Here is a 16439-nt window from a genome sequence, read left to right as displayed (position 1 = left end):
TTGCACTCGTTGAGAAAAAATTACAGTCTTTGATACAAAAATTATACTTTTTGGACGAAAGTTATACTATATGAAGAAAATTTATATTGTTTGAGACGAAAATAACAATGTTTGAGACGAAACTATCACTCTTTGAGTGAAAGTTGTATTTTTTGAGACAAAACTTATACTTTTTGAATAAAGTTGTACCATTTAAAGCTATTAGAGACTAAGCTGTACCATATAAAATAAAAGTTGCATAGCTTTAGAGTAAGTTACACTGTTTTAAATTACATTACACTGTTTAAAACTTACATAATTTAAAATTATTTGAAAAGTAAATATCAAACAGTATAACTTAGTCTCAAATTGTCACGCCCCGAATTGCACGTTCTCTCGGCCCGCCGACAAATCCGCCATATACAAAAGAATTTTTCCTATATATGAAGCGATAACTGTACCTGTAAAACATACAATACTACAAAGTGTAGTATAGAGCTGATCGAATAAAACTGGTAAAAATAGGAACAACTTCCATATACATACATACATCCAGGTATGCAAAAGCTCGCCGAGCGAGATACAACCAGTATGTATAAGAAACTCAAAAACTAGCACTACCTGCAGCTGTAACCTCACGAACAGCAGTAACTGGGAAGAGCTCTAACTGGAAACACCCTTGCCACGATCAGTTTCCGAGGCAGCAGCAGCCGGAACAGCAGGCTCTGCAAAAATAGGGTAACAACTGGGCGTGAGAACTACTATAAAAACAAGTAGTCCTCAGTGGGTACCGCCCTAAACGTCGTCGTCTACCCACTAAGTTTACAAAAGGGAGCAATGATAGTATAAAAATGCTGGAATAACTCTACAGCTACAAGACGCTAGACTACCATGCTCTACGCTAACCAACTGTAGGAAGTGTCAAATCTGACCCAATCGAACTGGGACTGCAAGTATACCCGTCCCTGGGACTGTGAACACACCTGTCCCGCCCGGTTGCGACTATATAGCTACCTCCACCCTAAGCAGTCCGTGGAGAGCAAGTCCAACCTGCACGAACGACACCAATGCGAAAGCACAACGCCCGTCTCCGGAGTGGCACTCGTGGGAGCTACCCAACCGAGTATGCAGCGTATCTCTGTCGAGCTCAATCGGGCTCTCATAAGCCAACGTCAAGTAAGTCAGGTCTAACCACCAACAGGTTACGTGCCCTCGGCACAATCTGACGCCAAAACGGCGATATGGGTCCACCGTCAACCCCAACGGCACCCAACAATCCGGAACAGTTTGAACGCTACTGTAAAAATACACTCGGCATCCCAGTACGAGCGTAACTGAAATCTAAACTACCTGGGGTATCCACCACGCTGATACTGCGGCGATATAAAATAAAACGGCTCCTAAAGCTAAATCAGATAGTTTAAACATGTGACAGGTTCAAATCGCAAGTTTTCTCCTAAGTCATATCCAAGTCCAACATATGCAAATAGATTTAGTAACACTAAGCTCCAATTCAGATTTTTCATAAAAGAAACACCAAATCCGCGAATCGAGCAATTAAAATATGCAAAAACAACTACAACGACACATGCGGACTATCTCTATATACTTAGAAGCCAAACTAACGATTAACCCACCACGATACGCTAAACCAACATTGGCGCGACGTCGAAACGGCGGAAACACACGCTCGCTCGTCCTCCCTACGAAGCCACACAACGCTCGTGTGCTCGAACGAGTCTGCGGCGCGACGTCGGCGACAAAACAAATCCACCCGAGCTCTTCCGCACGCTCGGATCAAGTCTAGAGAGAGAGAGGAGAAGAAACCTGGCCAAAGAACTCCCCTCAGCTTCTCTCTACGCAGCTAAGTAGTAAGGGGAGGAGTGGGTGATACATACGAGGCATAAAAAGTCAATTCTGCCTCTCACCTACCCCCGTGTACCGGTACACGTGCACCTGTACCGGTACAAAAGGCAACCCGAGAGCAGCTGTTCGCCAATCAGGCGAAGTGTACCGGTACACCTCCGATGCTGTACCGGTACAGAAAGTGTACCGGTACAACCCTGATGTCATACCGGTACAACGAACAGAAAATTTGAAATTCGCAGATTCCAATGCTACACTACAACAGAATTAGGTTATAGGGACACATGTTTGGGACACTTTTGAGTAAGTGTCCCATTTATGCTAAAACTTAAAAAAACATCTACTAATGCCTAAATATAAAGCCCAATACAACCAAAAATAAAAGATTACTCCACTCAACCCACCACACCCAGTCCATTTGGCCCGATTACAAACAAAAAAGAAAAAAAGAAAAGAAAAATCAATTACTATATTTTCTTCTCTCTTCACTCAATCTACTGAAATTCTAGACGAAGAGTCATTCCTGTTGTCCTCCTCCGCCGCCGCAGCCAACGAGATAGAGTTTCGGCGGTTGCTAAATGCTTAAATAAGTTGTTGGTAAATTAGCAGCACTATTTTAAGTTATAGCGACACTCTTTAACTGCCACTATATACCTAGCGACCCCACATATAGCAACACTTTTTAAAAGTGTCGGTGATTTTAGCTAGCAGCACTTTTTTGACATGTCCCTACACTTAAAAGTGTCGCTATAGACCGTTTTTGTTGTAGTGCTAACACCTGCTCTCGCGTTCCCGCTGAGTCCGTTTTGCGTCTATTTCGCGCTACCGAGACTCGGACTTGTCCCGACACCCTCACGGCGTGTCGACAAGCCTCAAGAAGTTGAACACCAGGGATACTACACAAATAATTTTAAATAGAACAATTTAGTCTAAAATTTTAATTTTTATTTCATATGTTGCAACTTAGTCTAATTTTAAATGGTTAAATTTTTATTTAAAAAGTGTCAATTTTATCTTAAAAAGTGTCAATTTCCTTTCAAACAGCATAATTTTCATCTCAAATATTGTAACTTTCCCTAAAGAGTGCGACTTTTACCCAAAGAGTGCAACTTTAGTCTAAAAAAACATAATTTTTATCTCAAGGGTGCAATTTTTGTTTCAAACGGTGCAACTTTCTTCTGAAACAATATAACTTCATCTTAGCTGTGTAACTTCATCTTTTTCTTCTTTCTTCTTTGCTTAGCCTTTTCTATAGTTGCGATGATACATAATAGTTTTCTCAGGAGAAAAAATTATTTTTACTTTATATTTTATTTTTATTTTTATTTTTTACTTTTCTTTTTTTTTCTACCCTCTGCATCTTTTTCCGCAATCGCACCCTTTCCCTCGCCCTCTGTTGCAGCCACCGCCCTCATCAGACGCGCTCTACCACCCCGTAGTTCTTAAATCCTTCAGTACCCTCATCGTCGTTGCCATCGCCATCCGTGGTCATGCCCTCCGCCACAAGACCACTTCTATGATTTATGTCATATTCGGTAAGAAAAATATTAGTAGTAGTCCACAAATAATGTGTTGTACCTGGTGGGGGCCAAAAATAAAAAATATCTATCTATTACAATGCGCACAAAGAATTTAAACATTTTTCAGAAAATTCTCAATCGAGTCATAAAAAGAGAAGAGTAAGGAAGTGCATAGCACTATCGCCAGCTCAACTATGTGTTCCTTGGAGAAGGGGGGGCATGTCTTCATTCTCATCCTTATGGGTAACAGCGAGCACCACCTTGGCCACGACCTTACCACCTCCATCTGCTGCATTCTCCGCATTCGCTCCGAGTCCTCCTCCGATGCCCGCACTAGCGTAGGCAAAGATAGAGACGAAGAAAGGGGAGGCGTGCCACCCTCGTTACCGTCTCTGAGGGCCGCAGATGTGGTAGAGGAGGTAATATGGGTCGAAGAGGGAAAAAAGAATGAGAGAAAGAAGGAATGAGAAAAATTAATAAAGATATTTTAGTCAGTATATTGAAAATTCGGACCGAATCTACAAAATCTAAAGAAGTGGTCCATTTTTACAAAAATGCAAAACTGGTGTATTTTTTATGCAAAAAGACCAAAAAAATTGGTGCACATAAATAAAATACACCTAATTTTATAATTTTTCAATTTTATTTGACTAATAAATGATTAATCTTAAAATAAACAATTAAAACTAAAAAATAATAAAAAATAATAATAAAATTAGATCGGAAATAGCCATCTTACTTTTAGTAATAAAATAAAATTTTTGAATTTAGATTGTTTTACACCGTTGAATTTACAGATGTGCCATATCGGTTATTAAAATAGTAATTTTTGAGGCCCTAAATTATTTGACAAATAATATAAAAAAATTATAAAATTTGATTTGTAGATAGTTCGAATATTGTAGCTCAGGTCTATCTATGTCAATCGTCGAATAAAATATCTCATCATTGAAAGCAGCTTGAAAGCACAAACGGGACTTAAGTAAAAAATAAGAAGTTTTTTTTTTTTCATTGCATTATTTATTTCCATAAAAAAAAGAGGAACCAAAATTTCTTTTCCACTAAAAAATATATATATGTCGATATATCTAAATTCAAAATACATACTTCTATATATAACTAGTCGAGTATCTGTGCAAATACACATAACTGAAAAATCAAATAAATTTGTGCATCATATTTATCTAAAAATTTATAGTACAAACTTAAAATTTTAAAAAATAATTTCATCTATTATATTTTATGAGAAAATTTCTATCATATCCTAACTCACATTAAATATAAAATTTTAGATTTAACTTGGATCCACTTTACTTAAAAGTTTTTAATTGTTAATTCAAATTAGATATCCCAAAAAAAATTAATTCACGACTTAAACTCAATTTTTAATTTTAAATTAAAAATTTATAAATTTGAATATAAATCGTATAATTAAGTTCAAACTTTGAATTGATAATAGATGAAATTATTTTTAAAAATTTTAAGTTTTTACTATAAATTTTTGGATAAAATTGTAAAATCATAAGATTAAATTTAAATATATTTGAAATTAAATTAAAATTTTATTGTTGATTGTAATCAATAAAAACTTAAAAAGTAATACAATAACTAAATATTAGTAGATAGTATTAAGATCATATGAAAATATTTACCTAAAATAAAAAGATATGAAATGATATAAAAATATTTAATAAAAAAATAAAAATTATTTGTTAGAGAAAAAAGAGAAACTAAAAACTTATTTCATTATGTTATTTGTTTTGCATAAAAAAAGGAACTAAAAAAAATTCCCGCCAAAAAGTGGGTCTGTCGACAAAGTTTAATTCAAAATACATACTTTTATATATAGATAGATAGATATAGTCATTGGAATTGAGCTAGAATACTTTTAGAAGTATTAGGCCCCTTGGTGCTTCTACTTTTGTAGCCCTTGGATCTACTCCTTAAATACTAATAACCTTTGGATCAAACACTATTCCATCTACCACCACCTACCACCACCTACCACCATCATCCCAATCTCACATCTCTCCAATCAAGGGCTAAAAACTCACAAGCACCAACCAATTGGTGCTTTTGGGAGTATTCTAGCTCTACTCATAGTCATTGTGTGCGTGCAATATATGTCACAAATAATTGGTTAGGAATTTTAATGAAGTATTCATGATGTGAGGCCACAATTTTGATAATGGCAAAATATTAATCTAAAGAACTTTCAAACTATGAATTATGTTACTAAAAACAAGATTTGTTCAATAATAGATTATTATCAATAATCTCTAATATTGTCATAATAATTAAAATAAGTGTAAGAAAGTCTAATCTAATTACACCGTATGTGATTATAGTGGTTCTGGATCATTGGGTTACACTGCAGATTGTGTCTGGGGCACGTGGATAGTATTATTTATGATCTAGTTGATCATTTGCATTGACTACAATCTGCATAAGTTGTGGGGAACGTGGATAGTATTATGTATGATCTAGTTGATCATTTGTATTGACTATAACCTGCATAAGTCGTATTGGAGCTCAACAGAGCTACGCTGCTTACTCGGTAGGATCGCGCCTGTCAAGTGCCGTTTCGGAGTTTGGCTTTTATGCGTTGATGCTGCAGCAGCCCTGCTGAGCGACCTACATTTTAACTGGCCACCCTCGAGAGTGGTGCCATGGTAGTGGATAAGCGCAAGCTTGACCGGATCCTCGAGTCGGTCATTGGGATTGGGTAATGATAGAGAGCAACCGATAGTTAGTTGATGCATATACATATTTCGAGCATTAGTAGCATAGAGGCATTGTAGCTATAGATTCTCATTCTAGCTTTTACTACATTATGCTCTATTGTTCTTTATAGTTCTCTACTCTATGCTTCCAATAGACCTAGTGAGTAGGTCATCATGCTCGGGGATCGTACACACTGAGAACTACTCATTGTAATAGTTCTCACGTCCTCTATTGTTGATCTTTTCTATAAAGCCCTCTACACAGATTGTTGCTTCCAATCTAGGTAAGTGACCCATCTTAGTTAGCACCTTCTACCTGAGTGCGTGGCTTAGAGGAGGACCCGCTAGAGGTTGGTTTTTGAGAGTGGTATTGTACATACTGGACTAGTTTGGCGAGCTTTATTTGTATTTTATTACTATTGTGAGAGGTGGCTTCTGTATGCTTATGGAGATGAACTTTTGGGGCTTGTATGTGCAACGTGACTTTGTGCTTTTGCTTGTTAGTAGCTTTTATTTCAGCTCTAATATTTGCTAGTTGTAGTCTCTGGGCTTGTTTATATGTATTTTAGGTGCTTTATGTGCACGGAACTTCCTGTGTATATGGTGGATCTCTTGGCCAGCCCAGGTTCCACCCTTACCCGGAGTGAGATAGATTAAATTTGTATCAGAGACTAGTAATAGGATATTGGGATTTAAAAAATCTTAGACCTTTAGCAGACTCCAGGAAGGCAAAACGTAAGAGACGTGACTTGCTGTAAAAGTCGGTAATTGAATTGTTGTAAACTCTTCCAGGAGGTTGAAGAGTGATTGAAGGGAATATGCCTTCTAAACTTTCGCTTGATTGGGTCGAGTGCTATATTTCAGTGCGTAAATGATGTATGTTTTATTGTAGGTGATCAGGATGATTTCTAGACTTTGACCAACGGCGCGGGCCACACCTGCATCACTCACGGAGCTGGAGCAGACATGGCCAAGTGAGCACAGTGGTTTGGGATGTGTGTTGATGCAGCATGATAGGGTTATTGCTTATGCCTTCAAGGCAATTGCAAGATTACGAGAAAAATTACTCTATGCATAATTTAGAGTTAGCAACTGTGGTGTTTGCGTTCAATCTTTGGCATCACTACTTAAATGGGGAGTACTGTGAGATTTATACTAACCAAAAGAGCCTTAAGTATTTGTTTACCTAAAAGAAGCTGAATTTGAGGTGAGTGGAGTTGCTAAAGGACTATGATGTGAGCATTCAGTATCACCCCGACAAGGCTAATATGGTGGTAGATGCGTTGAATAGGAAGTCAATATAGAACCTAAATATGATGATCTCTCAGCAAACGTTGTTGCTTGAGGAGATGAGGTGGTTTGGGTTGGAAGTTGTGTCCCCCAGTGTTTCTTCGAGATTGATGTCAATGATCTTACAGCCCACTCTGTTGGACAGGATAAGGGAGAAGTAGATTACAGATCCACATTTGATGAGGATTCGAGTTGATATTGAGAGCGGACATACAGAGGATTTCAGTGTTGATGCCTCAGTAGTACTATGATTCAGAGATCGATTGTGTGTGCTTGTAGATTTAGAGCTCCACGAGAAGATTTTGAGAGAGGCTTATAACTCATTTTACACCATTCATCCCGATGGAACCAAGGTGTATAAGAATTTTAAGGTATACTACTGGTATAATGAAATAAAGTGACATATTGGGAGATACGCATCTCAGTGCTTAATTGTCAGCAAATAAAGGCTGAGCATTGTGTACCTGCTGGCAAGCTTCAGAGCCTTCTAAACCCATGGTCGAATAGGACTAGCTCACGATGGTTTTTGTCGTTGCATTACTTATTGGATTTTATTAGATTTTTGGTGATTTAAAACTTGTCAGGCCTCTTGTGCAACCGAATACTTAATGGGCCTTGCCTAAGAGTCAAACTAAAGTTTCCATATGTGAAGTTTAGTCCCACACTGGAAACTAAAAGGGTGTTGTTGGTTTTTATATATTCCTTTACTCTCAAGCTAGTTGCTTGGGAGAAAATAAGAGTTATGTTCTCATTTAAACACACGCACGCACGGCACGAGCACAAGCACGAGCATGAGCATGAGCATGAGCCGAGCGAGCAGCGGCGCGCATGGTCCATACATCCGGTTTATTTTTTTTATTTTCTGTTTTATCTTTATCCTAATCCTAATCCTAATCCGTATCCTGTATAATCTTAGGCTTATCTTGTTCTACACGAAATTGACACGTTGAAGCAAGATTCTTGTCTTGGTTATATATATTAGAGGAGGTTGCGTGAGTTCAACTGGAACCTAGGCATACCTAAGAGCAAAACCCTAACATCTACCTCACCTTTTCATGCTTTCTCGTCATTGATCTTTTGCGCTGATTTTTGCCGAGCTTTTTTTTGCTAGATTTGAAGCTTGTTGGGTTCGTCTTGAGCCACCTTGAAAGCGTGTCGACGGGGTGGAACGTGATCGTTGTATCGCTGGAAGTAATTGCCGGAAAGCCTCGCACGTGGAGGGGCAATTTCGCTTCTAGGATAATGCTCTGCACACCTCGATCCACGTGCCTTTTCTAATCATTTTCTTTACAGTATTTGTTATTTAATTTTTTTCTCAGGATTTCTTTAAAACTAAAATTAAACTTTCAAATTATTTTTAAAGAATATTTTAATAAAAGATCAGAAAGATTTTCCAACATTACCTAGAGCTTACGGTGGTTATGATGCAGTTTGGATAATAGTGGACAGACTGACGAAGTCGACTCACTTCTTGCCGCTGCAGACTACTTGACCCCGACAGTGACTCGCACGGTTATATTTGGATAAGTTAATGAGGTTACATGGAGTAACTATCTCAATAGTATCAGATCGAGACCCGAGATTCTTCTCGTATTTCTGGAGGAGCCTGAAGCGGCCTTAGGTACTCAATTGTACTTTAGTACAGTCTTTTACTCACTGACCGATGGATAGTTAGCGGACTATTTAGATCTTAGAGGACATGTTGAGAGCCCGTGTTCTGGACTTGGAGGAGGGTGATATCGACACTCGATACCGATTGAGTTTGCGTACAACAATAGCTATTAAGCGAGCTTTCTAATGGCTCTGTTTGAAGCATTGTGTGGATGCAAATATTGATCACCCCTACATTAGAGTGAAATGAGTGAAAGAAAGACTTTGGGGCCAGATATTCTAATAGAGATGGAAAAAAAATCAAGATTGCTTGACAATATCTAATGACCACTTAGAGTGGACGGAGAAGTTATGCTGATATTAGGCGAAGTGACATGGAGTTTCAGGTTGGATATGTGTTTTTAAAAGTCTTGTTGCCTCAAGGGATTCGAAATCTTGATTTAGTTCATGGTACATTGGTCCATTTAAGGTACTGGAGCAAGTTGGGCTTGTGGCATACAGGGTTGAACTTCCACCGCGACTTGCTGGTATCCATGATGTTTTTCATGTCTTAGCTTTGAGAAAGCACATGTTGGATCCATCGCATGTGATTGACTTCACTTCATTTGAGTTAGGTGAGCACTTGAGCTAAGAGGAGAGACTAGTGCAGATTCTTGCTCGTGAGATAAAAGAATTGCAGAAGCGGGTCATCTCTTATGTAAAAGTATTGTAGAATAATCACGAGTGAGAGATAACTTGGGAGCCGGATACAGTGATGCTGGAGTCTACTCCTTGTTCAAGGATTCTATTTGTGTACACCGTATTTTTAATATATAAGAAAGTGTAAATAAAAATAGTGCGAGATATTATTTTTATTTGACTTAGAGAAGTAAAAGATAATTTAAGAATGATTTGGGGTGAAATTAAAATAAAAAAAAGAGATTTGATATATTTTATAGGCTAAATTACAGAAAACCCCCCTGTAATAACCCGCTTTTTCACTTCCCCCCTGACATTTAAAAACCTACACATTGCCCCCTTGTAAAATGAAAAATATTCACAGGGAGGTTACGGTGTGTAAAATGACCATTTTGCCCCTCGCTATTGTTGTCTTCTTCCCCATCTTCCTCAGCCGCCCATTCGTTCAGCTGCGATTCCCACCTCAATCGGCCGCGATTTCTCTCCATTTCCTTCTCCACCTGCTCCCCTTCTCCTCCTGCACCCTCGCCGCCCTCGATTTCGGCGACAGTAGGAGAAAACCGAGGTGGGCGATAGTAGGAGAAGGATAAAGAAGGCGAAGGCGAGGCGGCGGAAGACGGCGAAGGGGATGTGGGTGAGGGCGAGGCAGTGGAGGACGGCGAGGCGGCGAGGCGGCGGCGAGGTGGCGAGCCGGAGGGAGTCGAAGCAACAGGGAGATGGCGGAGGGGTATTTTCGGCATAAAAATATATTTTTTAACGGAACCCTGACGGAACCCTAACGGTAGGGGGTGAAGTGCACATTTTTTATTTTACAGGGGGGCAAAGTGTAGGTTTTTAAATGTTAGGGAGGAAAAGTGAAAAAGCGGGTTATTACAAAGGAGTTTTCTGTAATTTAGCCTATTTTATAAGCAACGGGGCTTATATTTCAGCTGAAAAATTTACGACAGAGAAAAATTATAAAAATTTGAGAATTTGTCGAAACTAACTTTCTAAGGTCAAATTTAAAATTTCATATCATTCGGATAGCCAAGCAATGAAACCAGAGCGTAACTGTAATCTGTTAAAAATTTTAGTCGGCGAAATTTTTAGTTACAAAAAATAGTACAAAATAAAAAATTTAAGATAAATTACTGCTAATTATCTTTAATTAAGTCAATATGTCAAATTTGAGCACAAACGAATATTTAGAAGGGCTCTGATTAGATGTATTCATATCAGAATTGGACTAAACTATAAGTTGCAATTGCCTGAGGGCCTTTCAGCATATTGTTTACATAATATTGGTTGCCAGGTGGACTCTATTCTTCTTCTTCCTTTTCTTCTCCTTTGTATATATGCTCTAGATAGAGAGAGAGAGAGAGAGAGAGCAGGAGAGAGGGATTGTAAAAAATCCGTGAAGGCAATCGACGGCACGTGTGCACGCACAATTTTCTATCGCATCGGATTAGAGGTTGATATTAAAATATCATATTTTTTGGATTTGAATTTCTCAAGATATAAATTTAATGATGAGATTTTGATATAGTACTTACTAGGAGAGGGGATTTTGATGGGTTTTTAATGAAATTAAGGTTAGTAATCGAATTTATGCATAATTTAGTAACCGACTTTTCATGGAATTTGCTGCGGGGTTTTACAAGCAAATTGTTGTGGTTGTGGCTGCCGTGGGGTTGAGGAGGCCGCAACAAGCACAATTGTCGTCCCATCACCTTTTCTTTTTCAAATTAGCAATTCAGATGAGTTTTGTGTCACCAAAAAAGGTGTACTTCCTACTATATCTATTTTCATGTGTAAGGTGTGAGGATCAAAATGGCAACCTAAGAGGGGGGGTGAATTAGGTTTCTAAAATAAAAATCCAAATAATCAAGCAAATTAAAAAATCGATGCAAATAAAAGAAATGCAAACTCGAAAAGCACACGATCAATTTGTTTCGAGGTTCGGCACTTTGCCTACGTCCCCGCCAACTTCTCAGCACTCGAGAATGTTGGATCTCCACTAGATGATGCTTTTGCGGGCAAGCACCAAGCCTTCACATCAACTCCTTCTTCTTTCAAGCTTCAAGAATTTGCTTTTCTCTCTTTTTTACAAGATTAAATCTCACTATAAGTTTCACTCAAGTTTAGAGAGAGAATTGAGAGCTAAGAGTATTAAGATCACAGAAGTTTTTAAGCTCAAATGAACTATCAAGTTGTTGCAGAGTGAGGCCTCAATACCATCTATTTATAGCCTCGGACAGATCTGTCAGTTGTACTTTCGGGCGCCCTAAAACTGTTTCCGGGCGCCCAGAAGTTTGTGCACGCCAGCTGCCTGTCGGACCACGTGCGCCGCTTTTCTTGACTTTGTATGTTTGGGCCGTCAAAAATTTGTGGGCGCCCAGATCTCGAGGAACAGCTTTTCTGATACCCGCATCTTTTCTTGACTTCGTAAGTTCTGGGCCGTCAAAAGTTGTGGGTGCACAGAACACGAGGAACAGCTTTTCTGACAGGCGCCGCTTCCTCTGGATTTGGGCCGTCAGAAAGTTGTGGGCGCCCAAATCTCGAGGGGCAACTTTTCTGACATGCGCCGTTTTTCTGGATTCGAGCCGTCAAAAGTTGTGGGCGCCCAGAAAGTCGTGCTGACTTTCTTGCCAGAGAGCCCAGATTGCATGCGCCGTTGCTTCCATAAAATCTGGGCCCCCAGATTTCGCGCCGCCTGTTGTCGCAACCTGTCAAGTCAAATAGTCTTGGTGTTTTTGGATCAGCAAACAGGCAGGATCCAAAAGGTCTCAAAAGATTCGGATCCACTTTAGGGCGCCCAGAACAGGGTCCAGAAATTGCAACTTTACAGAACACAGAATTTGAGCAATTTTTGAATATTTTAAAAGTCCTTTTCACTTAATCATAAATTTAGAAATTTGTTTAAGTGATCTATAAGGTGATAAGATGAATAGTTTAAACTTAGCTCAAAGTTTCTCACTCTAATTATTAAGCATAATATTAATTAAATTAAGAATGGAGAGAGTGAGTTTGTCTATTTGACAAAAGAAGCAAACACAGCTTCAAGTGGTGAAGCTTGGTGCTAGAATATTGCCCATCTTGAATCATTTTTGAAGATAGAGAGATCTAAAACACAAGACTCAAGATAAAAGATTAGTCCAAAAATCGTGATTATTTGTTATCATCAAAATCTAATAGACGATTAAGGCACTGGGCCAACAAGGTGGTATTGTATAGTAACCTGCAGGTGAAAAATTCTTGATATGTATTGATGCATGAGGTTAGCATGTGGAATCTTATGATTATATGAATGGGTCGATGGCAAGGGTAGTAGTAAAATGTAATGATTGTATTATATAGATAATAGCATGTGGATAATTAATTAAGTATGAAAAACTTATATATGATATAGTGTCTTCTTTCTGGGCATTCGAAACTGGTCAGAACTCCAATTTTGACTAGTTTCAGTGCTCTGAATTTGTTTTCGCATCTATTTTGTGCCAAAATGATTACGATTTGTTCCGATACATCCGACACTTTGTAGATGTGTCGACCAGCTGATGCTACTATAAAAAATTCGACAGCTAACCCTCCAGGACACTATAAAACTGACGATTGAATTTGATATAAAATATGAGGATTGCTTCAATACACCGGCTAAATTAAATCTAGCCGTTCATATTTTAAAGACGAGATTGACTTTTGCAAAATAGTTACTTGCTCAACAGGTTACCGTTCGTAAGGATAATATGGGAAAACAAAAACAAGCTAATTACCAAATTTGATTAACCCTACACAAATATTTGTTTCCTTATTTAATTTTGTTACTTACCAAATTAGATAGTGCTAATTTGATAAATAATAAACCTTTATAAAATTGAATTTAAAATTCAATTTGAGCTTAAACTTTATAATTGTGTACATTAAATTCAAATTTAATTTTAATTTTAATTTTCAGAACAAAAAAATTTATGTTTAAATAAATAGTATATTTCAATTCAAATTGTTAATTTGATATTAAAATGACACGAAATTTCAAATATATTAACTTATTTTAAATTGTAAATTATGCTGTATTTATAAACATAACTTTTATTATTTATTTAAATTAAAGGCTTCTATTTTTAAAATTAAATTCAAATTGTTCATTCGATAGTAAAAACAATATTAAAGTTAAAAAATAGAATGAGATATTTTATAATTACTAGAGGAGCATTATGAGAATGAAAATATAAATTTACAAAAAAGCCCTTCATGCTAATTTTACATATGAGAAAATAGTTTGCCCTTGGTAAGAGGGTGACGGGTACTTAAGACAATAAAAGCCAGTCACTCTCTTAACTAAAAGACATCTCCACCATTCATTTTAAAAAATTTAAAGGCCTAGATCTTTTTGGTGCATAGGAGCATTGCTCATAAAATATAATTTAATAAAAATAATTTATTATAAAGTATGATTTAATAAAAATAATTTTTTATAAATTATAAATTATGATTTAATAAAAATAATTTTTTACAAAAATAATTTATTTTTTGCAAATTCTACTTAAACTTAAATATAATAAAAACAATTTATTGTAATATTTAGGTATAATTTCTATAATATTTAACTATAAATAATATGTATTAATATAGTACAATTAATAATTTTATAAAAAAAGTAAATTGTTATAATAAATAAGATATAATTTTTATATAATTTAGTTTTAATTCAATTTATAATCTAACTAAAGGTTGGGATTAAACTTTGGAATAGCATTATTCCATCAAAAGGGTGGAATAGTTTACATAAGCTATTTCGAAATAACGGGAATAGAAAGTTTTGATTAGGATAAAAAATTTTTGCCAAAACATATTTCGTTTAGCGAAATGGTAGGGATAACTTAAATTTTCGACGTTTTATCTTGAAACCAAACAGGAACTGAAGGATAATTGCTGTAACTATTTTTTCTTTAATAGCAATATTACTGTATCCCTTCTCAGAAGAAACTTTTATATGTGGTAAAAATCCAATGTTTATTGTTTTAAAATAGAATAAAATTTAGGCTAAATTACAGAAAACCCCCTTGTAATAACCCGCTTTTTTACTTTCCCTCCCTGACATTTAAAAACCTACACTTTGCCCCCCTATAAAATAAAAAATATGCATTTCACCCCCTACCGTTAGGGTTACGTTAAAAAATGTATTTTTATGCCGAAAATACCCCTCCGCCATCTCCCTGTTGCTTCGCCTCCCTCCGGCTCGCCACCTCGTCGCCGCCTCGCCGCCTCGCAGTCCTCCACTGCCTCGCCCTCACCCACATCCCCTTCGCCGTCCTCCGCCGCCTCGCCTTCGCCTTCTTTGCTCTTCTGCTACTGTCGCCCACCTCGGTTTTCTCCTACTGTCGCCGAAATCGAGGGTGGCGAGGATGCAAAAGGAGAAGGGGAGCAAGTGGAGAAGGAAATGGAAAGAAATCGCGTCCGATTGAGGTGGGAATCGCGGCCGAACGAAGGGACGGCTGAGGAAGATGGGGAAGAAGACGACAATAGCGAGGGGCAAAATGGTCATTTTACACACCGTAACCTTCCTGTGAACATTTTTTATTTTACAGGGGGGTAAATTAAAGTGTAGGTTTTTAAATGTCAGGGGAGGGAAAGTGAAAAAGCGGATTATTACATGAAGGTTTTCTGTCATTTAGCCTAAAATTTAAAATTAAATTTTTAATTTTTTTCTTATTTTATTGCCATCAATAAATTTAAAATAATTTATTTTTATTTTTATTTTACATGGCACACGTATTTTGAGAGTAATTTTTAAAGACAACATATTATACTATTTGTACGTAATATATACTATATTATTCATAATTTAGTGTGAAAGTTATACAAAATTATATAAATTCTGCAAATGTCGCACTATTTAGAAGGAAATATTGTACAATTTGAAAAGATATTACACTATTTAAGAAAAAATTTTTTGTTCTTCTTTTTTTCTTATTATTTAAAATTTTTTTATTTATATATTATATGAAAATTTCATTTTTTAAGAAAAGAATANTTTTTTCTTATTATTTTAAATTTTTTTATTTATATATTATATGAAAATTTCATTTTTTAAGAAAAAAATAGCTGTAATAATAATTTGTCAGTTACATTTTTAAGATATTTAATGTATATATTTTTATGTATTTTGAAAGATGGGTAGTTTGATATTTTTTAAAAAAATCGAACAGAATATGTAAAATTTTAAAAAGTGGACTAGGCTTAAAAAATTGAAAATCAATAAATGTTTTTATAAAAAACCAATTTTAAATTACGAGTATAATTTTTATTTTTTTCCTTTGGATTGTAGACTTTAGGATAAATTATTTTATTTTATTTTTATTTTTTTTAATTTTGGGAAACCGTTTAAAACATAGGTTGTGTCGTCGGTCGGAAGGATCGAGGGCTTGAGGCTCGGCTTAGCTCAGCTCGGACCAGAAACAGATCGAACCCTTGCCGTCCATCGTGGCCCTCGGCAGGAGGATGATGGGCACGAAAGAACAGGGCTCGGAGCTGCCTCCCGCAGCTCAACCCGACGACCGGATCAAGCTCAACGTGGGCGGCAAGCTCTTCGAGACGACCGTCCGCACCCTCCAGTCGGCCGGCCCGGACTCTCTCCTGGCGGCCCTCTCCCTCCGCAGTCCCGCGACTGCCGCCGGCCCCGTCTTCATCGACCGCGACCCCGACCTCTTCTCCGCCCTCCTCTCGCTCCTCCGCTCCGGCCGCCTGCCCTCTTCCGCCGCCGCCCGCCGGTTCTCCGAGCAGGACCTCCTCG

General features: G+C 37.2%; 1 protein-coding gene across 1 annotated transcript in view; it reads left to right on the top strand.

The window, feature by feature from the left end:
• Positions 16033 to 16439, top strand: part of LOC109711124 (BTB/POZ domain-containing protein At3g09030) — a 1837-nt gene continuing 1430 nt past the window's right edge. Inside the window, exon 1 of the mRNA XM_020234047.1 lies at positions 16033 to 16408. Within this exon, the coding sequence (XP_020089636.1) occupies positions 16148 to 16408 (261 nt within the window). The 5' untranslated portion in view covers positions 16033 to 16147. The remainder of the gene's footprint in view (positions 16409 to 16439) is intronic.

The sequence above is a fragment of the Ananas comosus genome, linkage group 5, assembly GCF_001540865.1.
Source record: "Ananas comosus cultivar F153 linkage group 5, ASM154086v1, whole genome shotgun sequence".
Lineage (NCBI taxonomy): Eukaryota > Viridiplantae > Streptophyta > Magnoliopsida > Poales > Bromeliaceae > Ananas > Ananas comosus.
The sequence above is the reverse complement of the archived record's forward strand: the minus strand, read 5'-3'. Positions and strand labels throughout refer to the sequence as shown.